Genomic DNA, 20,365 nt, shown 5'->3' with positions numbered 1-20,365 from the left:
TGCGCGCTTCATCGACTTTCTTCGACGGATACTCGGTGTCGGGCGTGCCCGGACGCGCGGCGTCGCCGGCGTCGGCGTCCGGCATCGAGCGGTGGACGACCGCGCGCGAAGCGGTCGCGCGTCGTCGAGTGCGGACGAGATTCGACGCGCGATTCGAAATCGAACGTCACTCCGAGGCGCGGATTCGATCGATCGACCGACCGATCGATCCCGAGCGCGCGCGCGCGACGGACCGAGGACCATGGTGCTGTTGGAAAACGATGCGTTTCTCACCGAACTCACCAAACTGTACGAGCGCACGCGCGCGAAAGGGTCGGTGTCGTGCGTGATGAAGATCACCAAGCCGACGAACAAACCTCGACCGAAAGGCACGAAGCGACCGGATCCGACGCTGGAGGAGATACGCGCGCCGGGAAGCGAATACGGCGTGCTCGTGCGCGCGAGCGATGGGAAGCGCAAGGTGAGCACGTTCGTGAAACCGGAGAAGGCGAGTAAGTTCTCAAAGAGTTATCAAACGATTCAGCTCGCGTACCTCGACGGGTTGAGCGCGGAGACGAAGAAGAAGAAGAAGAAACCGACGGCGAAGGCGAAGAAACCGACGGCGAAGGCGAAGACACCCGTTGAAGAATCGACGTCGACATCCGCGGCGAAAGAACCGGCGCCGGCGCCGGCGCCGGCGAAACCAAAGCCGACGGCGACTGCGAATCCGAAACCGAAGCCGCCGCCGGGCGCGAAGGGCGCGAAGAAAAAAGGCGCCGGCGCGCGAAAGTGACGTCACGAACGCCCTAGCACGTAGAACGATTCCATATAGCTCTCACTGTAACGCTCGATGCGTTCGTAGGTCGTAACGCTTCGCTCGAGCGTTTCGCGAACGCGACGACGCGACTCGCGAGACTGAACCCCATACGAGTCGTCGTGTCGACACGATGTCGTCACGCTCGCGTTGGCACGCGCGTCACTCACGCACGCGCCGATCTCGTCGACGCACGCGCACGCTCAAATCTACAAGAACGAAACACACGATGCCGTCTGTCAAGCTCTCCCTCGCCGCCGTCGCCGCGTTCGCGCTCGCGGGTCGCGCGAACGCGATCGCCATGGATCTCACTACCGAAAACTTTGATTCCCAAGTCGGTGGCGGAAAAGGCGCTTTCATCAAGTTCTACGCTCCCTGGTAGGTGACGATACATCGCTCGCTTCGCGCCGCGCGCGGCGAACGCGCGACGGGGGGCGGATTCGTCGCTGCGTCGGACGATTGCCCACCAACACCAATCTCGATCTCGCGATCTCGCATCTTGTCGCGATCGAGGCGGTCGCGACGCGATGCGCGGTTGATGCGGCGTGAGAGTGACTCTAGGTGACTGACGGGTGATGATGTTTCGAGATATCGCAGGTGTGGTCACTGCAAGGCGCTTGCGCCGGCGTGGAAGCAACTTGGTGAGGCTTTCGCCGATAACGAAGGCGTCGTCATCGGCGACGTCGACTGCACCAAGCAGGAATCCCTCTGCCAAAAGTACGGCGTGCAAGGTTACCCGACGCTCAAGTACTTCACCGGTGCCACGTCGGCGACTGGTGACGCGTACCAAGGCGGCCGCGACTTTGAGGCGCTCCAAACGTGGGCGAGCGAGAACCTCGGCCCGTCGTGCGGCGCCGAAAACATCGACTTGTGCAACGAAGAGCAAACCAAGTTGATCAAGGAAAAGCAAGCGTTGACTCCGGATGCGCTCGCGGCTGAAATCGACGCGTTGGATGCGGAAATGAAGCAAGCCGGTGACGATTTGGAGGCGCTCTTGAAGGATCTCCAATCGCAATACGAAGCGGGTAAGACGAAGAAGGACGAAGTCGTCGCGGCCGTCTCCCCGAAGATTGGCCTCTTGCGCTCCGTCCAACGCGCCGCCGAAGCCCCGAAGGACGAGCTCTAATCGTCGCGCCATCTAAAGGCGCTGTGGCGCTGTGTTGAACGTATTACCTACTATGAATTTGAGTTTGTTTGTACACGCGGCTACCGCGGCTAGAGAGTGTAACATTTCTCTTACTTTCATCAACGTTCCGATTCGCCGCGGCCCATGAAGTCTTCCCACGACACCCAATCGCCACTTTTAGCGTAGTAAGTTTGAGGAACTGCTGGCATATTCCACGGCTTGTTCCCAGCTTTGCACCAATTCAAGAATACCGAGCGCTTGCCGACTTCAAACTTCCATTTTCGCAGCTCTGCTCTCGCCTCGACGTACGACATTCGCGACTGTCGCAAGCTCATCTTACCAACCTCGGCTATGACGTGTGGGGAATATTGTCGCAGGGCGTACCGCAAATCGTTTCGTCCGTGCTCGCGGAGCTCGGTATCGGAAGGCACGAAGACGACGACTCGTTTAGTCAAGCGAGGACTCATCGTCGTCGTGATGTCGTGCTCAACGGCGAATGCTCTTAACGCCTTCGCCGCAGCGGTCACCGTGGGATACTTCACTCGAGCACTTTTGCTAGGCTCGAGCTTTAAACGCCTTGCAACGGCGGAAAATCCGCCGTGGATCTTGATGAATTTCACCAAATCCTCTCGATCAACCTCTTCGAGTTGCGACGCGCACGGAAGCTGTCCGGGACGAACGCCGAGTTCGACGAGCGACTCGTCTTCGACGAGCTCAAGAATCTCCTCGCGTAGCGCATCGAAGGAAAGCAAGTGCCTGTTTTCAATTCGTCGCGCGTGTGTCCATCCGAGCTCTTTCGCCACCGCGCGGTATCCTCCGTGAAGTACGACGGCGTGGTGCAAATCCCAGCGTCTCGCCTCCATCAAGTTGCCCATGGTCGGCATCACCGGCACGTCTAAACCGCCTCCGTCGCCATCGGTCGGGGGTGTCACTCTCAGCGCACCGCTGATGTCGTTATACCAAAACACGTCGTCACCGTCCGTTTCTTCGAACCAAAACGCGTCCACGAGCTTCAACAACGCATCTTCTAAATTATCTATGTTGTCCCAATAATACCACGGCGCGGCGTCTGGTTTCAAATCCAATTCCAACGCGACTTCGCGCCAATCTCCGAGCGCCTCGACGCGCTTCACGAGCTGCCTTTGGTCTTGTTTGATCAACGAAAGACGCTGGGGCATCCCATACACATCCGCACCGAGCGTACGACAAAAAGGCAACAAATCGTTGCGAAGTTCGTTGAGTTGCACTTCGCGCAACGCCAGATCCAGCAACCCCGCGGGCGGATCGAGAAACAACGCCTGCGCGTTCGGAATCCATCGAGGAAACATCGTCGGCACGAACGGAACGTAATGAAGCGGTCGCTCACCGAGCGACGTCGCGTGCAATCCCTCGACGAGGAGCAAAAACGCGTCGTCCGAATCAAACGCGTCGTCCGAATCAAACGCCTCCTCGATGGACAACGACACGTTCAACCGCGACAAAAACACCCGTTCGTCCTCGCTCAAATCATCTCCATCGATCGTTTTCGTCATCGTCGTCATCGTCTTCGCGTCGCGTCCGCCCGCGATCGCTTCCTCGCCTTCGTCTTCGCGTCCGCCGTCGTCCTCGTCCTCGTCCTCGTCCTCGTCCTCGTCCGCCGCCGACATCGCCGCCACGTCCGCCACGACCCCGACGAGCGTCTCCGGATCATCGTCCAGGTACACCTCCCACCCGATGAACGCCGACGCGTGCCCCAGTCGCACGCCGTCGCGCGTCTCGTCGCCGCCGTCGCGCCACGGCAACGGTTCGCGTCCGCACGCGTCGTCCCTCGCGACGCTCGCGCGGCGCGCGCGCCCGCGCGGCGCGCGCGCCCGCGCCCGCGCGCGCGTCGACGTCGACGTCGACGCGCGCGCCGACGACGTCGCGCGCATGCCGCCGAGTGCCGCGACGCGGCGTCGGCACAGATGAGCACGCGCGGCTCGCGACTCGAGGCGCGGAACGCGCGCGACGTCGTCGCCGCGCGCGAGGGACGCGTCAAGGCGTGGGAGATGAGGTGCGCGACGCGACGCGCGCGCGACGGCGCGACGCGAGGACTGACGGCGACGATCGGGCGACGACAGGTGGGTCGAGGGCGAGACGCGCGAGGGACAGACGGAGAAGACGAAGACGACGTTTCGCAAGTGGACGCCGGTCGTGGACGCGAACGGGGCGGACGCGGAGTCGCGCCCGCGCGGGCGCGAGGGGTGCGCGTACGAGTGCGCGGAGGAGGACGAGGGCGCGGACGGCGGCGGCGGCGGCGCGTGACGCGCGGGCGCGAAGACGCGAGACGTCGTTCCGGTGCGCGTTCGAACGCGCGCGCGATTCGCGCGCGGGGTGGCGTTCGCGCGCGCGTCGTCGAACCGTTCGACCGGCGCGCGCTCAGCGGCGGCGGCCGACGCGACTCGGACTCTTGGGACGTTTGCTTTTTCTCGACCACGTTCGTTTGTCCTCCTCGAGAGGACGGGGCAGCGCGGCGGCTATGGCGCAGCCGAGCGCGAAGAGCGCGACGGCGCCGATGAACGACGTCATCGGTCGCGTTGGTTTCGGCGACGCGGGTGCGTCGCGCGCGCGCGTCGCTGTGCGGTGGTTCGCTAAGGACTAGAGGCTAGGATTACAAGGGCGAACGACGTCGGACGCGCCTTTACATCGGCGGCAACGCGCCGCGGCACGTCGGACACTCCTGCTTGATGTCCATCCACCGCATCAAGCACTTTGTGTGGAAAAAATGGTTACACGGTGTCACCATGCGATCGTGCACGGCGCGGAACTTGACTGGATTCATGCAAATCACGCAGTCGGGACCGGCGGCGACGTCGCCCATTTCGACGTCTCGTTCGCGCGCCTCGTCGTCTTCGTCTTCATCGACGACGCCGCACTGCGCGAGGACTTCTTCGGATACTTTCCTATGATAGTCGTACACTTCGGGGAAAATGCCGATGGGGAATCCGTATCTAGGATTGATGTAATACTGCGCGAGCAACATCGCCGTCTGCGCCGTCGTCCACGCGACCATCACCGCGCAGTGAAAGTAGTTCGGACGTATCTTCAGAAAGTTGGACGGACACCCGAGCACGTACAGCGGCGCCGATAAACGCATGAACGACGTCGTCACAACGTACCAAGGCTTCAACGCTTGTCGGTGGTTGTGGTAGGCGTTGCGTACGATTTGAGGAACCCAATACGAGTTCGCGAGCAACAAGAAGATGATGAATCGATCGGAGAGCCAATACATCGCAAAGAGACCCGAGATGAATCCGGCGTAAAATCTCGAGTACACCGCACCGAGGTTCACTCGAAGTTCTATCCAGTTGGTAATATCGGGCGTGCGCGCGCGCCACGCGGCGATGAGCAGGCGCATCTCGAGTATACTAAACAGCACGAAGTAGCACAGCGCCACGAGCGCCAGCGGCATGAATAAATCGTCCACGAGGATGCCACCCGTGAGATGGGCGAGGCAAAGGTACGAGTCAACCACCGAACGCATGCCGATCGAAGCGAGCGACATTCGCATCATCGCCGCCTGCGTGCTTCCGACCTCGATCTGTTTCCCCAAGACGTATCCTTGTGCCAACGCCGCGGCGATCATGGCGTACGAGTACAATCGAGCTTGCCTGTACCAATGCTCGAGCTTTTGACTTTCTAACGCGACGTGCACGGTCAACCCACAGTTTTCGCTGACGAATTTCCCAACGAGGGACGTCTTCTCGGCCATGTCCGCGAACTCGAGTGGTCGCATGTCTTCCACCTGCGCCTCCAATACGTCGACGTCGTCGAACGCTGTCGCGTCTCTCTTTTGCGTTGTATCCGCTAGCGAATACGACCCCGGCGTGACGTACGCGTGTAACTTAAACTGACACACCATCGGGTACACCCCCGCGTCGTGCGCACCGACGAACATCGCCCTCGCGCTTTTCCCCGCGCGCGCCACTCCCGAATCGCGACGGTACGAATCCCGCGCCCCGAGCGCGGGGTTCCGTCCCTCCGCCGTTTCTGAGCCTCCCACCATTCCCTCTAAAATATCATTCGCCACCGCCCGCACGCTCGCTCTGTACGCGCTCATCTCCCGCCACGTCCCCCGATCGCTGGCGTTTCTCGCGCTCAACATGTCCTTCGTCGTCTTCGCCGCGCCGTGCGCGTACAGCCCCCCCGTCGTCTCCGCGTACACCCCCTCCAGCGGCACGTGCGCGTCTCCCTTTCCTATGTACTCGCTCTCGCGAAACGTCGCGTCCGCGACGACGCCGTGCACGCGCGCATCGGCGTCGAACGTCGTCCGCAGCGTCAGCGCGCACGTCCCCCGTCGCCAACCGTCCCGCGTGAGCGTCGTCGCCGCGCTCGCGCTCGCGCCGTCCAGCCACCACTCGCCCCTGAACGATCCGCGCAGCGCCCGCGGGTACGCCACCGGCGCTTTCGCCGCCATCGCGCCTCGCGCGGTCGCGACGACGACGATCGCGACGACGCGCATCGGCGTCGGCGCCGTCGGCGTCGCCCCTCGCGCGCGCGTCGCGGTCGCGCGCGTCGCCCGCGTCGGCGACGCCATCGCGCGCGTTCGCGTCGACGCGCCGGCGCCGACGCGCGACCGCGCCGCGCGCCGCGCGCGCGTGTGCGGCGCCACAATCGCGCGCGCTCGACCGTCGTCGCGAATGGGACGCGGATATAAACCGAGCCGCGGCGGACGCGGACGCGGCAATCGCCAGAGCCAAGAGGAGCGCGAGGCGAAGGAGAGGGAGTGGCGTCGCATCAAGCGCGGCGAGGACGCGACGGACGGCGACGAGAGCGACGAGAGCGACGACGACGACGACGAGGACGAGACGAGCGAGGAGGACGAGGCGCCGCGTCGACCCGCGCCCGGATCGCTGCCGCCGAACAGCTCGGACGAGGACGAGAGCGATGACGACGACGATGACGCGGATCTGCGAGCGATGACGGCGCCGCGGGAAAAGCCGAAACCCGAGGAACCGTCGGCGGATGAGATTTTGGCGCAAAAGAGTAAAAAGGAACTCGCGGCGGAGATGGAAAAGTTGCGATTGGTGCGCGAGCGACGGGAGCAGCAGCGCTTGGCGAGACTGGAGGCGGACGGAGGGGTCGATCGATACGCGCCGGGGGCGGGGAAGAAGGCGGGCGGTGGTGGTGATGAGGATTCGGACTCGAGCGACTCGGACGAGGATTCGGAGAGCGACTAAACGCGGCGCGTATCGAAATGAATTTAATGAAATACAACGCCTATTCGAGCTTACGTTTCGCCGCGATCGAGAGCGTCTTTGCGAAGCATGCTCTCTATGAAAAATTCGCCCGCCTTGTACGAGCTTCGCACGAGCGGGCCCGAGGCGACGTATCTAAAACCGATCACCTCTTCCCCGTACGCCTTCCAAAAGTCAAACTTTTCCGGCGTCACAAACTCCTTCACGGGCAGGTGCTGCGGCGTCGGTTGGAGGTACTGTCCCAGAGTGAAAATATCAACGCCAGCCTCTTTGCACGCGCGCATACACTGCTTGATCTCCTCGTCTTCTTCACCCAAACCGAGCATGATGGACGTCTTCGTCACCAAGCCTTCCTTGGACGCCTTGGCGTGACGCAAAACCGCGAGCGATTGTTCGTAATTCGCGCGCGGATCGCGGACGCGCTTCTGCAATCGCTCCACCGTCTCTACATTGTGCGCGAAAACGTCCAATCCCGATCGCGCTAAGTGTGCCACCGCGTTCATATCACCTTGGAAATCCGGCGTCAGCGCCTCGACGAGCACCGAACTCTTAATCGTCTTCAACGTGCGAACCGTGCGCGCAAAGTGTTCGCTCCCTCCGTCCGGAATATCATCCCTATCGACGCTCGTGAGCACGATATACCCCACACCCCACTCCGCGATCGCGTGCGCGGTGTTCTCCGGCTCATTCTCATCCGGCGGCGGCGGCGTCTGCGACGTGTTCACCGCGCAAAATCGGCACCCGCGCGTGCACGTATCCCCGAGCAACATCACCGTCGCCGTCCCCGTGTCCCCATTCCAGCACTCCCCGACGTTCGGACACATCGCCTCCTCGCACACCGTGTTCAATTTCAACCCCGTGAGCGATTCACTGAGATAATCAAACCGTTCGCCGCTCGGCGCGCGCTGTCGCAACCACGGCGGTTTCTTCAACCCGGGCGGCAGCCCCTTGATGGTTTCCCCGCCCGTCCCCGCGTTCGCCACCGTCGTCGCCGTCGGTCCGCACATCGCCGCCGCGACCGTCCGCGCGTCCACTCTGCGCTCGACGACGACCCCGTTCGACGCCGCGAGCGCGACGAGCTCGCCGAACGCGTCGCCTCGCTCCAACCGCGCGCGCTCCGTCTCGTCATCGTTCGACGCCCGCGTCGTCGCGCGCGCGCGTCTCCGCGCGCGCGCGTCGCGTCGTCGCGCGAGACGCGCCGTCGCCGTCGTCGTCGGCGGCGATTCGCGCGCGCGCATCGCCGCCGTCGCGCGCGCCGCGTCGTCGCGCGCGAGGGTTTGACGTCAGACGCCGACGCGCGCGCGCGCGCGCGACGACGCGCCGATTCGAGCGCGCGCGACGACGCGACGCGCGACGCGCGACGCGCGCGCGGTGAATCGGTGCGCGCGTCGCGCGCGCGCGCGCGCGGCGGCGTCGAGGGCGCGAACGCGCGGTCGACGATGCCGCCGCCGGCGAGGCGACGCGCGACGCGACGACGGCGCGCGCGGGGTGCGGTGCGGTGCGGTGCGGTGCGGTGCGGTGCGTGCGGGTGATGCGACGCGACGCGATGCGAACGAAGGCGCGCGCGGGACGCGACGCGCGCGGGACGTCGACGCTGCGTCGCGATGATAAATACCTGCAAACACGCCAGTTCTGCTTCTGAGCGCGTCATTGAAGAACGGTATCGATTCTGAACGCACGCCGACGAGAAGATTTTCTGCCCGCGACGGACGCGATCGCGAAACCTCTCACAGTGTCAGAGTGTCAATATTCTTCACCTGATTGCGCACCTTGGGTGAGTAGGGACATTGATATTCTTCGACGACGCGCGAGGCGGGGTCGTCACGACGACGTCTTTGCGGCGGCGAAGCGACATTTGTTTTTGTTTTGAACGCGTACGGACGGATGATGTTTGCGATGATGACGAAAATATTAGATGACGAATCTGACAGCTTGCGACCTCGCGGTCTTCGCGACTGCAAGCGCTGTTTCGACAGCACATGATCGATAAAAGAGGCATTTGTCTGCAGCAAACGAAAATCATCCGTCGACGCCATTTTTTTTGTGCGGGGATTCGATTGAACTCGTACTGACGCGTACTTTCAACGCAGGTGCAGGTGAAGTACTAGCGAGTGGTAGCATTACATGATCAATAAAACAATCCAACGATATTCTCTTCTTCCGCTGACGTCGTTAACACGTGCGCAAAATACGATCCCAGCATCCTCGGGAGCGCGATGAACGAAAACGGCACGCTCAAGGCTAAAATCGCGGGATACGTCGCCGCGAAGGCGGGAGCGCGCGAAGCTGACATCCGACAAGCGAAGATGGCACCGAAGACGAGTAACTGAACTGCAGTGTACGCGTAAATGATGCGTTTGGGCACGCGTCGTAGAAACTTTGTGGGAACAATGCTTCCAAACCCGCCGGGCAGTCGACGGACAAGTTGATTCGAGCCGAGGCTCGCCAAGCCCATATACACGAGAAAACCAGAAAGCGAAGCGATTGGTATGTGTCCGAACGTTGAGCGAAAACACACGACGACTATGAACGTGATAACGTGTGCGGCAAAGTTCGTCACTCGCGTTTCCGTTGCGCCGTGCACGCGAGAGCGAATGATCCCGTGTCGCTTGCTCTCGACTGAGTTACCGAGCAGCTTCGCGTGTAGGTGCGAGTGTGGCAGAGCCGGGACACTAGGAGGCAGTCCGAAACACGCGGTCGCAACCGTGAAACCACCGATAAGGAACATGTCCCAGTTGAACGCCGTGCCTTTACGAAGCTTATTCTCCGGTCTCGCGACGAGCATGGCGCAAATATTCGTTTCCAGAATGATCTGCACGGCAAACATCAACGCGGGTACAAGGGCAAGCGCGCAGTGCTGCGCGCTCAAAGCTAAATCTACCGCGGTAGGCCAACGTGGCAAGTGCTCCGCCGCCGCGTTCACGCGATCCACTGCAACGTTTGGAAAGGCGTAAGAGAGCCCCGTAATTGCGGTGACAGCCATGAGTGGAGCAAAGTCGGCGACGATCAGTCGCACCGTCTTGCGAACGCTCGCCGATTTTCTGAATTCTAAAATTTTGAACGCCAATATAACCGTCCCGAGGTGGAGGATGAAATATTTGAGGAACTTGGCGTCGTCGTCGCCAATCTTTGCTTTCATCGTCGCCATCGCGTCGAAGCCCGCAAACACAAACGTCACCGAAATGAAGAGGGCCAAGTTTTCCGACGTAAACCGATTTATCGCCAACGCGAGCTCGGCGCCATTGAACGTAGCGAACAGCATCACCATGATACCCGCGTAGATGTTGACGAGACTAGAAAATCTGACAAAGTCCACGGGTAGCGCGTCTGCCCAATACGTCAAAATCGTTAGAAACGTCTTCGTTGGTCCCGTGACGCGCAAAATCAACAAACTTTGCCCGCCTATTAAGGTCCAAGCAACGTTTGACAACGCCTCAGAAAGTAGAAAGTCAACGTGAGTCATCCTCCGCGAGCTCTGGGATTGCATCGAAAGCCCAAGAGCAAGCGCCGGGATGAAGGTTGTCGTTGCGATCCAGATCGTCGTACTAGCGCATCTTACCATAGTCGATTTATCACGAAATGCGTCGAGCCAATCCGCGGCGTACGAAGGCCATCGTCTTTTGATGTCAGATATAATCCCTTGCCCAGGGGTCATTCGAGACGGGAGACGAATCTTCGAAAGGTCGCAATCAAACGCGACCGTCGGGGTGATGCTATCGCGCACATAATCGAGGACGGCGCGCCGAAACTCTGTCTCGTCGTCGCAATCGAGTGCACGTTTGACGAACGCGCTTCCCATCAATGAAGCTAATGTATGTGATGTCGCGTACACGTTTTTTGTCGGTGTCTCGCCCTCGCTCGCAAACACGATTATGATGAAGCTCGGCGCGCCATCGTCGATGGAATCCTCGACGGAATCATACGATTCATCAAAGTCCACCATGGCGCGTCCCAATCGTGCCACTAGCACAGTACGTCTTGAGATCGTTCGAGACTCGTAGGGTACGACGACTGACTTCACGCCATCATGTTTTGTGTAAAAGGCTTGACGAAACGCGCGCCCCGCGTCTTCGCTATCCACCGGCGCCAATACAGCGGCGATGTTTTCGTCCATCAGTCGTCCTCGCCGAGCCGCCTCGTCTAACATCGCACGCACGACGTCCACTGGTCGAAACCCGCACTCCAAATTCATCATCACCAAGAAATCAATCGATTTGCTCGGCGCGTTTGACGATCCGTCTTCGCGCACGATCGCATCCGTCGCGCCTCCGAGCGCCAATAAATCGCGCATGGATTGCTGTTCGAGAAAGTTTTCCTTATTCGGCAGCACGCGCACGGTTTTCCACGCGCAATATCGTTGCCCGCGATGATCACGCTCGTCGAACGCATCGCTATCGACGGTGAGGAGCGTGTTCGTTCGCGCGGTAAACGCACGGGGGATTGGCTCGCGCTCGTGGGAGGCGCGCTCGTCTTCTGTGACGCTTGAGGTGCGCTCGACATCCTCGACGGCGTCAGCGTCGCGAGCGAGCCCCCAGTTATTGATGTAGACGTCCATGCGTTTTCGTTGATTGAACGCGTTTAACGAGCGCACGGGTGTGCCGTTGCAACCTCGTTGGCCCTCATATAGTCACATGTCGACGTCGTCTTACACCGAGATCGGATCGCTACGCGTTGGCGACGTAAGCGCCTTGTAATTCCGTGAGCGCGTCACTGACGTCGCGCAGCTTCATTGTCTGTGGATCACAGTGACGAAACCTACCCTGTCCGTCCTCCCGACGATGCTCGTCGGGTAAACCTAAGTTCGCCGTGGCGGCGACGTACTCGCACATCAATTTGGGGACGTCGCCCAAGCGCACGTCGTCTGCATCGCAAGACGCGATATGGTGGCGGAACGCCGCGTCATTGCCGTCAAAGACGTCGATCTTCGCGTGGCATCGATTCTCATCGATTTTCGCGCGAAGTGCATCGACGAGCGCTCGAGGCGACGCTCTGGCCTCGGCAGTGATGTCGGCGTATTCCATATCGTCCGCGACGAGCCACCACGCGTCGTTGCACGCGTTTGCGCCGTTGAATCCACCAAAGCACAAGCACTTGTGCAGGCTCACCTGCGTCAGCGTGTGGTACGCGCGTGAGCTCGGCCCGTTGCCTTCGCCACTAAACGTTAGCTTTTGCCATTTGGCGTTGTCTCCATCTAAAAAATACGCGTCGTCAAAATAAGTTCTCTCCTTGACGAGCCATCCGTCGTCGCCGACGCCTCCCGTAACGACGACATTCGGCGCCGCGATTCCGCCCGCGGATATCATCGACATCCCATGACCCGCCCTCGACGTAGGCGGCGATCCGCGCAAGACGAGCCGAACCCATCGCCAGCCTCCGTCGCTCTCGCGCCTCAGGCACCACGTATCGTTGAACGCGCTCCCGTTCGCCCCTTGCCCGCCGTAGATCAACAAATTCGGCCCGTGAGCCACCATCGCGCTCCCACTCCTCGGCTCCGGCGTCGCTCGCCCACTCCCACCCGCGATGTGCGACGTCACCGCCTCGATCGCCTCCAACCGCGCCGGCTTCGCCTCCGTCGGCGTCCACGAGGCGTCGCTCTCGCTCGCCCTCGTCAGCGTCTCCGCCTCCCCGATCCATCCTTTACCATCGAATCCGCCGAACATGACTATGGAATCCTCACCCATGACCGCCGCCACGCTCGCGAAATCCCTCGGCGTCGTCTCCGCGCGCGTCAACCGCGTCCACGTCCACGTCTCGCAGTCCAACCGCCACGCGTCGCCGTGCTGCGCGCGTCCGTCCCGCCCGCACGTCACGACGACGCATCGCCCATCGCCGGTCGCGCACGCGCAGTGAAACGCGCGCGGCGGCGGTGCGTCGACGTTCGCCGCGCGCGGCCTGAACCACGCGTCCTGCGCGACGTCCAGAACGACGACGTCGTTCAGCGCGCCCTTGGTCGCGCTCGCAGAGGCGCGATCGAGACCGCCGAAAACGACGACGTAACGCCCGCCCGCGCACGCGGTGGCGGTGTGCCCGAACCGAGGACTCGGCGGGGCGTCGCCCGACGCGGCTCTGCACGCCACCCAGCGCATGACGCGACTCGATGTGTCGCGCTCGGGCGCTCGCGGAGAATAATCAGTCGCGGACGAACGCGTTGAATAACAATGACGCCGCGCGCGGCGTTCCTACGGTCGCTAAGCGCGCTCAATCGACGTATCCCGACCCTCTACACGCGCGACACAGAATCATCCCCGCTCCCTTGCACGCCGTGCACTCGTACGGATTCCTACGCGTCAGCCCGAGGACGCCGTCGTCGTTTCTGTCCCGCTGCGTGATCTTCACCGGCGTCGACCGGCGCCCCGACGCGTCGCAGAACGCGCACGGCTCGCCGCCGGTCGTGGAACACGCGGCGCACGGTTTGGGCTCGCCCTTGGCGCCGAGCGCGAGCGCGGTGAGGCCGAGCGCGGCGACGGTGCCGGCGACGCTCACGAGCTGCGTCGTCTCGTACGGGTCGACGCCGTCCAGCGCGCGCGCGGGGGCGAGGCGGTGCGCGACGCGCGACGCGCGACGCGCGCGCGCGCGTCCATCGCTCGACGACGCCGCGGCGTTCGAGGCGACGCGCGCGAGCGATGACGGGGCGCAACGCATGATGACGTGCGTCGTCATCTGCCGCGACACTCCGCGCCGACGACGGCGCGTGGACGACGATGTCGCTCGTGCGAGCGTCGACGATGACGAACGTCGCGCGCGTCGGCGTCGCGCGCGTCGCGCCGCGCGCGCGCGCGACGCGTCGCGCGCGAGCGGTGGATAAAGCGACGACGACGTTGCGTCGATGCGTCGTGGTGCTGCGCGCGCGCGATGACGAGGATGAACGCGCGGAGACGAAGACGGAGCGCGCGGTCGTCGCGGTCGACGCCGCGCCGTCGCGGTCGTCGCTCGAGGCGGCGCGCGCGCGCGCGCGGGTGGTGTCGTCGACGCGAGGCGCGGGAAAGGCGACGTCGACGCTCGACGACTATCGCGAACGCTGGGACGTGCCGTGGGGCGGCGGAACGGTGGCGCTCGGGATCGTGGCGTGGGGTGTGTCGTTCATCGGTGTCGCGGCGATCGCGTTTCCGCTCGCGATGGCGCAGTTGGGGGTGGATCCGGCGAAGATGGACGCGAACGCGCAAGCCGAGTACTTGCTCGCGGTGCAGTGCGCGGAGACGGTGGTGAGTTTGAGCTTGGTGTACGCGCTCGTGTCCCCGCACATGGATGTGGTAAAAGATGAGTCCAAGGACTGGTTTAAGTTTGATTTTAGCGATCCGTTCGAACGCGAGCGGGGATGGGCCAAGTACGGATTGATCGGATATGGGACGACGTTTTTAGCGCTCGCGGCGACGGGATTTGTGCTCGACGTGGCGGAGAAGGCGCAGGGGGGTCAACAAGCGATCGAGAAGGCGTCTGAGCAAGTGGGCACGATTGATGGCGTGCTGCCATTGATTTCAAGCGATAACAACGGCACTCTTCTCGCTGTGTTGACGGTGACGAGCGTGTTGGCGCCGTTGCTCGAAGAGGTCGTCTTTCGAGGCTTCATCCTCGCGTCGCTCACGAAGTGGTTGCCGACGCCCGGCGCAGTGCTCTTTAGCAGCGTTTTGTTCGGGCTCGCGCACTTCGCGCCGCGAGATTTCGTCGAACTCGTCGTCTTGGGGATGGTTTTAGGCTTTAGCTATGCGCGAACTCGCAATTTACTCACCCCGATGTTAATTCACTCGATGTGGAACTCGGGCGTGCTCGTCGTCGTCGCCGCCGCCATCAAGGGCGGCTTCGCGCACGAATTGGGCATCCCAGGATTTTAGCTTCGTCTAGCGTAGTAAGTAGAGTGTGTCATTACGAGATTGGTGTTTCATAACAACGTTGTTTATGTAGTATTTTAGTCTCTTCGCGTCGTCACAACGACTGGCAAGTTGCCAGACGAAGTTTGATTAAAACAGACAAAGCAAGCGTCGCTGCGGTTAAGCAGCTACCAACGACTCCCGTAGCTACGCCGTTTCACTGGGCATGGTCCCAGTGGGGCTCAAGTGTGGCTGCGGTGACTTGGTGTACGCTAAAGTCGCGCGTAAACGCGCGACTTCAGGGATGATGCTTCATCGGAAGTGGTCGCTTAGAACAAGCGGAAGGGCGGGCCCATCGTGGTCTTGATGTACAAAGACTTGACGTTTTGCCAGTTCTTCTTCAACAAAGAGACCAAGAAGTTGACGGACATTTGGATGTTGATAAACAACTCCTTCTCCGTCATTTCGACGTGACCGACGGCGACAGCCAAGCAAAGAACCTTCTTAAGCTGGAACTTGACTTGGGACTTGACGTCGTTGATCTTGTTCTCGAGCGGCTCGTTGTGAGTGGCGAGCGTCGGGAACTTACCGGCCTTGTTCAAACCCGGACCAAGGAGACGAGGAATTTGCTTAATCACAGACTCCGACGCCAAGAAGTGTTGGTACTTCTTCGCGAGCTTCTTGATGAGCTTCTTGTTCTTGTTGAGCTTCTTCAACGCCTCGACGTCCATCGAGTCGATGCCGTTCCCGGTCGCCTCTTCGCAGTGCTTGGCGTCGCCCAAGATGCACATCTTGAGCTTCGGGCGCGGAATCACCGGCAACGAGACGGTGCCGTTGAAACGCTTGTCCTTTTGCGGATCATAGTTCTTCAAACCAATTTGAAGTTCAATCGTCTCCACGAACTTGCGCGGCTTCTCCTTGGACTTTTCCAAGAGGAACGTGACGCCTTCCTTGAGGGTATCGGTGTTGAGCTTGCTGCGCGCGCGTGAACGAGCGTGCATTCGTCGTCAGTCGGTGAACAATCATCGCGCGCATCGATCGAGCGCCGCGCGCGCGGCCGCGGGTCGTCGCATCGCGCGCGCGACGTCGGCTTCGTCGGTCTCGAGCGATCGAGTAGGGTTTCGCGCGCGCGGCGCATCGTCGCCCCTCCGCACGACGCGCGCGACGCTTCACGCCGCACGCGCGCGACGACGACGACGCGTAAATATTCCCACGACATTTCGCTCGCGCCCGCACCTCATCTGTGCTATTAATCGACTGACGCGTCGCAAAGAGACGGACCGAGGCGCGCCGTCGGCGATGTCCAAGTATCGAGACTCGCTATAAACACGGATCACGCGCGTCGCGGCGTCGTCGCGCGCGTCCTCGCGCGCGCGCAGACGACGACGCGCGCGATGGAGGCGCTCGCGCGCTGCGGGACGGTCGTCTCGACGTCGGCGTCGACCTCGGGACGCGCGGTGCGGTCGACGCGCGGCGCGGTGCGCGCGCACGCGTCGCCGCGCGCGCGCGCGGAGACGCGCGCGCGCGTGGAGACGCGCGCGCGAGGACGCGACGCGACGAGGGCGCGCGCGACGCTGTGCGAGAAGGCGCGCGCGCGCGCGGTGCGCGCGCGAGGAAGCGGGACGAACGCGACGAGGGCGGTCGGAGACGGCGCGAGCGCGGCGGCGCCGGGCTTGCCGCCGCGCGTGCTCGTCGAAGCCGCGATGCTCGCGGCGATGACTGGGTTGGCGTTCCACATATCTTCACTGTTTCGCTTTGATGCGTATTTCGGAGCGTTATTTCCACTGCCCGTGGTGATCGCGTGCGCGAGGTCGGGGCGCGCGGCGGCGATGCGAACACTCGTCGTCGCCTCGCTGTTGTTGTTGATGATCAGCGGGCCGCTGCGAGCGTTGAATTATTTCTTTCTGCACGGCGTCTTGGCGTACGTGCTGAGTTCGCTCTGGTCGTCGGGTTCGAGCTGGTGGGTCACCGTGCCAGCGAGCGCGCTGACGCGAACGTTCGGGATTTTAGCCTCGCTCTCGATTTCGTCGCTCCTGTATCGCGAAAACGTGATGAAGTTGCTCGTCACGCAGATGTACTCTCTGCTCGATCAATTCGCGGCGAACGTGGGGGCGACGTTCGCGCCGACGATCGGCTGGGTGTGGGCCACGGCGTTATTTTTCATCCTCGTCAACTCGTTCAGCTACACACTGATTCTCCACATGGTGTACACCATCGTGTTGAACGCGACGACGGGTAGGAATTTCGTCAACGCGCCGCTCAAGGTGTGTCGCGCCCTCGGCGTGTCGTCGTCGTCGTAGCATTCAGAATACAATAGTTTGGGTTTAGGGTTTGTGATAGTCGCGCACGACGCGCGCGCAGCGCCGTCCCGCGCGCCGTCTCCCGAAGACGTCCTCGAGGCTCTCGCGCGCCAACCGTCCTCCCGCCGCCGCGCGCCCTCAGACGCGCGCGCGATGTTTCCGCGCCTCGCGCTCGCCGTCGCGTGGTTCGCGTGCGCGATCGGCGTCGCCATCCACGCGTTCGCGCCCGTGGACGACGCGCGGCCGAGCGCGAAAGCGTCGTCCGTCTCGTGCGCGGCGTGCGCCTTGGTGGCGCGCGACGTCGCGTTCTTCGCGCGGACGCGCGCGACGAACGCGGACGACGCCCTCGCGCGGGCGTGCGCGGGAGAAAACTTGCGCAAGTACGATAAATTGTATTCGGTGTTCGGAGAGGCGCATTACGCGGAGTCGAGCGTGCCCGCGGGCCCGCGCGGCGTCGTCGACGCGGATGCGTCGCTCGCGTGCCGACGCCTCGCGAGGAAACACGTCGAGGTCGTGCGCGCGGCGTTCGAGGCGCGCGCGCACGAAGACGAACGCGCGTTCATCGACGCCGTGTGCGCCGACGACGCGATCGCGTGCGAGCGCGGGGCGAGTCACGCTGAAATCAAACGTCCGCTGCGCTTGCGCGGCGACTGGCGCTCGTGGGCGCCGCGAGTCGCCCTTCGCGCCGCGCCTTACTTCATCGTCTCCGCCTTCATCCCGATTCTGCTTTTACCGTCGTTGTATCCCCCGAAAACGCCCGAATAGCTTAGCCCGTTAGCGAGTGCAATAGATGCCGTTTAGCGCGTTGGACGTCGCGGACGCGCGCTCGAGGCGTCCGCGCGCGGCGGGCGCCCGCCGCGACGCGAACGCGATGACAGTTCGCGACGCGCGCGACGGGCTCCACGCGACGGTGCGCAGAACGATAAACGTGCGCGACGCCACGGGACGCGGTCGCGAAGCGGCGCACGGCGCGCGTCGCGCCGCGCCGCGCGGTTGAATCTCGACACGGGTCGGCGGCGGCGGCATCGGCACGCGAAGATGCCGCGCGAGAGCGACGTGCGACGCGTCGACGTGGAGACGTGCGTCGGGACGTCGTTCACGGTGAGCATCGACGTCAAGGCAGGGGTGAAAGCGGCGAGGGAAGCTATTCGACGCAAGCACGATGAGAAGTACGGCGCGAGGTTCGGCTCAGCCGTCGTCGGCGACTTGCACGCGCTGAGAATCTTTAGCGGCGTGAAGAAGTGGATCGACTTGGACGATGAATCGATGAAATACGATGCGTTCGATTCGTTGTTTGCGCAAGTGGAACCCGAGCGCGGGGTGGATGAAGGGATCGCGGCGTATCGCGCGATGTGCACGCCGGAGGCTTTGGAGGAGAGAAACAGAAAGGTAAACGTGAGCGTGCTGTTGGTGAACTCGCCGTTTAGTCCTGCGATCTCACCGCTTGCGAGCGCGGGTACGCCGATGAACTTGAATACGACGGCGTTTGCGACGACACCGATGCCCGTGGCATTGGCGCCGGTAGAGACGCCGAAGGCTTTCGCGAAGCGTGAGACGCCTGCGCTACGCCAGGACGTCGAAAAGGTTACAACGAAAGACACTAAAGCCGGAGACAAACGGGATAGAGACGCGAGTGCTGACAAAACTGAGACGCAACCGGCGAAACGCAAGCGCGTGGAAGAAGTTCCAGAGGCTAGTCCTTGGGAGATGGTGGAAGAAATAGCTCCGGCGCCGGGAGCGGCCTCGGTCAAGCGTAGTACGTCAACGACGTACGACGAAGTCAAGGCATTGCTCGATAAAAATCCTGGTGTGCAGTATAGCGTCTTCGTAAAGACGTTGCTCGTAAGTAAAGCTTTCATAAACGCACTGGAACGTTTGAATATGGATACCTTCGACACTCTGGTGAGAACGACGAATGCCGTGACGCAGCAAATCGCCATCGTGCAGTACGAAACCGGCACCCTGATTTTCAATGAACTGGGCGAAAAGATTGCAAAAATGACCCCTGCCGTAAATAGGGAAGTCGGCGACTTTCTCGCGGTCGCGCTTCTTATCGCCCGCCTGTACCGATCCGGTTACGCACAACATAAACGCGTGCCGACTTGCCTGGTTGACGGATTTACGAAACAAATTCCAAGACACTCATCTCAAAGGTTTGGCGTCGTCGAAAGAATGCTTACGCAAGCGATACTGGGCGAACTCGGGTACGATGGTGAAATGCCGATGTGGCAAGATGCCGAAGACGGAACAGCGGCGAGCGCGAAAGAGGACGACGAAGCGTCGCTGAGCGGCAAGGCTGATCTAACTTCACTCCCCGAAAAGGATGCCAACAACGAGAAGGACAGCGCGAAAGCAGACGAAGCGACGCAACCAAAAAACGTGGAATCGAACACAGGAGCGATTAAGTCTCGTTCGAGCGGTAGCTCATCGTCGAGTAGTAACTCTTCTAGCTCTTCTAGCAGCAGCGACTCATCGGACTCATCGTCGAGTAGTAGCTCTTCGAGTTCGTCAAGCAGTAGCTCTTCGAGTTCGTCGCAGAAGACGGCTGAACGCGTGACTGCGACGAGTAGTAAAGCGTTGACGCCGCGCGACATGACGACCGCGAACGACAAGGTGTTGGAAAAAGTCATTCGAGCGCCAGGTGGGTTGAGTCGCATACTCTCTAGCATAAATGTTGCCGCCCAGTCGTCCGGCGGCGACTCGTCCAAACAGAGCACGCCAGGAAAGGATGTTGTGGCGAGTGCGGCGAAACAGACCACAGAACCCGCTGAAGACACAATTCAAGTCGCCGCAGTCAAAGGCGAATCAAAGAAAGGCACGGCAAAGGTAAAAATTACGATCAAGCGACCCGCTTCGATCAACTTCGCGGTGAAATGCAAAGAGTTGTTGGGCGAGTTTTTCATGAATGAAAAGGGCGAGTCCAGTATTCGCATGCCCGAAGGCGAGACAATAACTAAGGCCGCTTTCATGAAGCGGGCTGGTTACCGCGGCACGAAATGGAAAGATTTCATAATCGAACAAAAGTTCCGTGACGAAGCCGCTGACGAACAAGAAAAGGAGACTGAATACTCTGTGCGAATCGGCGATTTGGTAGAAGCACTTTGCCCGTCGACTTAAGTCGATTG

General features: G+C 61.7%; 15 protein-coding genes across 15 annotated transcripts; 6 read left to right on the top strand and 9 right to left on the bottom strand.

Moving 5' to 3' along the window:
• Positions 1 to 241: 241 nt before the first annotated feature.
• Positions 242 to 598, top strand: OSTLU_9161 (predicted protein; the record flags this gene model as incomplete). The annotated part of the gene is made up of 1 exon (XM_001417496.1): positions 242 to 598. A coding segment is annotated over one exon (357 nt), but the record flags the coding sequence as incomplete, so codon positions are not given.
• A 496-nt stretch (positions 599 to 1,094) lies between these two features.
• Positions 1,095 to 1,631, top strand: OSTLU_10646 (predicted protein; the record flags this gene model as incomplete). Its single annotated transcript, XM_001417495.1, has 2 exons — positions 1,095 to 1,171; positions 1,391 to 1,631. Coding segments are annotated over 2 exons (318 nt in total), but the record flags the coding sequence as incomplete, so codon positions are not given.
• Positions 1,632 to 2,038: 407 nt separating this feature from the next.
• On the bottom strand, positions 2,039 to 3,829 carry OSTLU_15077 (predicted protein; the record flags this gene model as incomplete). The annotated part of the gene is made up of 1 exon (XM_001417240.1): positions 2,039 to 3,829. The coding sequence occupies one exon, from the start codon at positions 3,827 to 3,829 to the stop codon at positions 2,039 to 2,041; it is 1,791 nt and encodes a 596-aa protein (XP_001417277.1).
• A 40-nt stretch (positions 3,830 to 3,869) lies between these two features.
• On the bottom strand, positions 3,870 to 5,448 carry OSTLU_49448 (predicted protein; the record flags this gene model as incomplete). Its single annotated transcript, XM_001417239.1, has 3 exons — positions 3,870 to 3,943; positions 4,017 to 4,779; positions 4,837 to 5,448. The coding sequence occupies 2 exons, from the start codon at positions 5,446 to 5,448 to the stop codon at positions 4,579 to 4,581; spliced, it is 813 nt and encodes a 270-aa protein (XP_001417276.1). The 3' UTR covers positions 3,870 to 3,943; positions 4,017 to 4,578.
• Positions 5,449 to 5,554: 106 nt separating this feature from the next.
• OSTLU_15075 (predicted protein) lies at positions 5,555 to 6,354 on the bottom strand (the record flags this gene model as incomplete). Its single annotated transcript, XM_001417238.1, has 1 exon — positions 5,555 to 6,354. A coding segment is annotated over one exon (800 nt), but the record flags the coding sequence as incomplete, so codon positions are not given.
• A 502-nt stretch (positions 6,355 to 6,856) lies between these two features.
• On the top strand, positions 6,857 to 7,117 carry OSTLU_31233 (predicted protein; the record flags this gene model as incomplete). Its single annotated transcript, XM_001417494.1, has 1 exon — positions 6,857 to 7,117. One exon carries the CDS (start codon positions 6,857 to 6,859, stop codon positions 7,115 to 7,117), a length of 261 nt encoding a protein of 86 aa, XP_001417531.1.
• Positions 7,118 to 7,164: 47 nt separating this feature from the next.
• Positions 7,165 to 8,411, bottom strand: OSTLU_31232 (predicted protein). Its single transcript, XM_001417237.1, has one exon. It carries the CDS (start codon positions 8,140 to 8,142, stop codon positions 7,168 to 7,170), a length of 975 nt encoding a protein of 324 aa, XP_001417274.1. The 5' UTR covers positions 8,143 to 8,411; the 3' UTR covers positions 7,165 to 7,167.
• A 451-nt stretch (positions 8,412 to 8,862) lies between these two features.
• Positions 8,863 to 9,171, bottom strand: OSTLU_92619 (predicted protein; the record flags this gene model as incomplete). Its single annotated transcript, XM_001417236.1, has 1 exon — positions 8,863 to 9,171. One exon carries the CDS (start codon positions 9,169 to 9,171, stop codon positions 8,863 to 8,865), a length of 309 nt encoding a protein of 102 aa, XP_001417273.1.
• Positions 9,172 to 9,263: 92 nt separating this feature from the next.
• OSTLU_36876 (AE family transporter: chloride/bicarbonate anion exchange) lies at positions 9,264 to 10,790 on the bottom strand (the record flags this gene model as incomplete). Its single annotated transcript, XM_001417235.1, has 1 exon — positions 9,264 to 10,790. One exon carries the CDS (start codon positions 10,788 to 10,790, stop codon positions 9,264 to 9,266), a length of 1,527 nt encoding a protein of 508 aa, XP_001417272.1.
• Positions 10,791 to 12,156: 1,366 nt separating this feature from the next.
• On the bottom strand, positions 12,157 to 13,182 carry OSTLU_2897 (predicted protein; the record flags this gene model as incomplete). Its single annotated transcript, XM_001417234.1, has 2 exons — positions 12,157 to 12,643; positions 12,719 to 13,182. Coding segments are annotated over 2 exons (951 nt in total), but the record flags the coding sequence as incomplete, so codon positions are not given.
• A 151-nt stretch (positions 13,183 to 13,333) lies between these two features.
• OSTLU_31228 (predicted protein) lies at positions 13,334 to 13,795 on the bottom strand (the record flags this gene model as incomplete). Its single annotated transcript, XM_001417233.1, has 1 exon — positions 13,334 to 13,795. The coding sequence occupies one exon, from the start codon at positions 13,793 to 13,795 to the stop codon at positions 13,334 to 13,336; it is 462 nt and encodes a 153-aa protein (XP_001417270.1).
• Positions 13,796 to 14,250: 455 nt separating this feature from the next.
• Positions 14,251 to 14,964, top strand: OSTLU_15071 (predicted protein; the record flags this gene model as incomplete). Its single annotated transcript, XM_001417493.1, has 1 exon — positions 14,251 to 14,964. One exon carries the CDS (start codon positions 14,251 to 14,253, stop codon positions 14,962 to 14,964), a length of 714 nt encoding a protein of 237 aa, XP_001417530.1.
• A 27-nt stretch (positions 14,965 to 14,991) lies between these two features.
• On the bottom strand, positions 14,992 to 16,205 carry RPL10a (Ribosomal protein L10a, component of cytosolic 80S ribosome and 60S large subunit). Its single transcript, XM_001417232.1, has 2 exons — positions 16,177 to 16,205; positions 14,992 to 15,915 (listed from the first exon to the last, which is right to left on the bottom strand). The coding sequence occupies exons 1-2, from the start codon at positions 16,179 to 16,181 to the stop codon at positions 15,270 to 15,272; spliced, it is 651 nt and encodes a 216-aa protein (XP_001417269.1). The 5' UTR covers positions 16,182 to 16,205; the 3' UTR covers positions 14,992 to 15,269.
• Positions 16,206 to 16,622: 417 nt separating this feature from the next.
• Positions 16,623 to 17,162, top strand: OSTLU_6446 (predicted protein; the record flags this gene model as incomplete). Its single annotated transcript, XM_001417492.1, has 1 exon — positions 16,623 to 17,162. A coding segment is annotated over one exon (540 nt), but the record flags the coding sequence as incomplete, so codon positions are not given.
• Positions 17,163 to 18,278: 1,116 nt separating this feature from the next.
• Positions 18,279 to 20,357, top strand: OSTLU_31224 (predicted protein; the record flags this gene model as incomplete). The annotated part of the gene is made up of 1 exon (XM_001417491.1): positions 18,279 to 20,357. The coding sequence occupies one exon, from the start codon at positions 18,279 to 18,281 to the stop codon at positions 20,355 to 20,357; it is 2,079 nt and encodes a 692-aa protein (XP_001417528.1).
• Positions 20,358 to 20,365: the final 8 nt, after the last annotated feature.

This window comes from Ostreococcus lucimarinus, chromosome 4 (assembly GCF_000092065.1).
Source record: "Ostreococcus lucimarinus CCE9901 chromosome 4, complete sequence".
NCBI classification, from domain to species: domain Eukaryota; kingdom Viridiplantae; phylum Chlorophyta; class Mamiellophyceae; order Mamiellales; family Bathycoccaceae; genus Ostreococcus; species Ostreococcus sp. 'lucimarinus'.
Note: the sequence above shows the minus strand (reverse complement) of the source record. Positions and strands in the feature narration are given on the sequence as shown.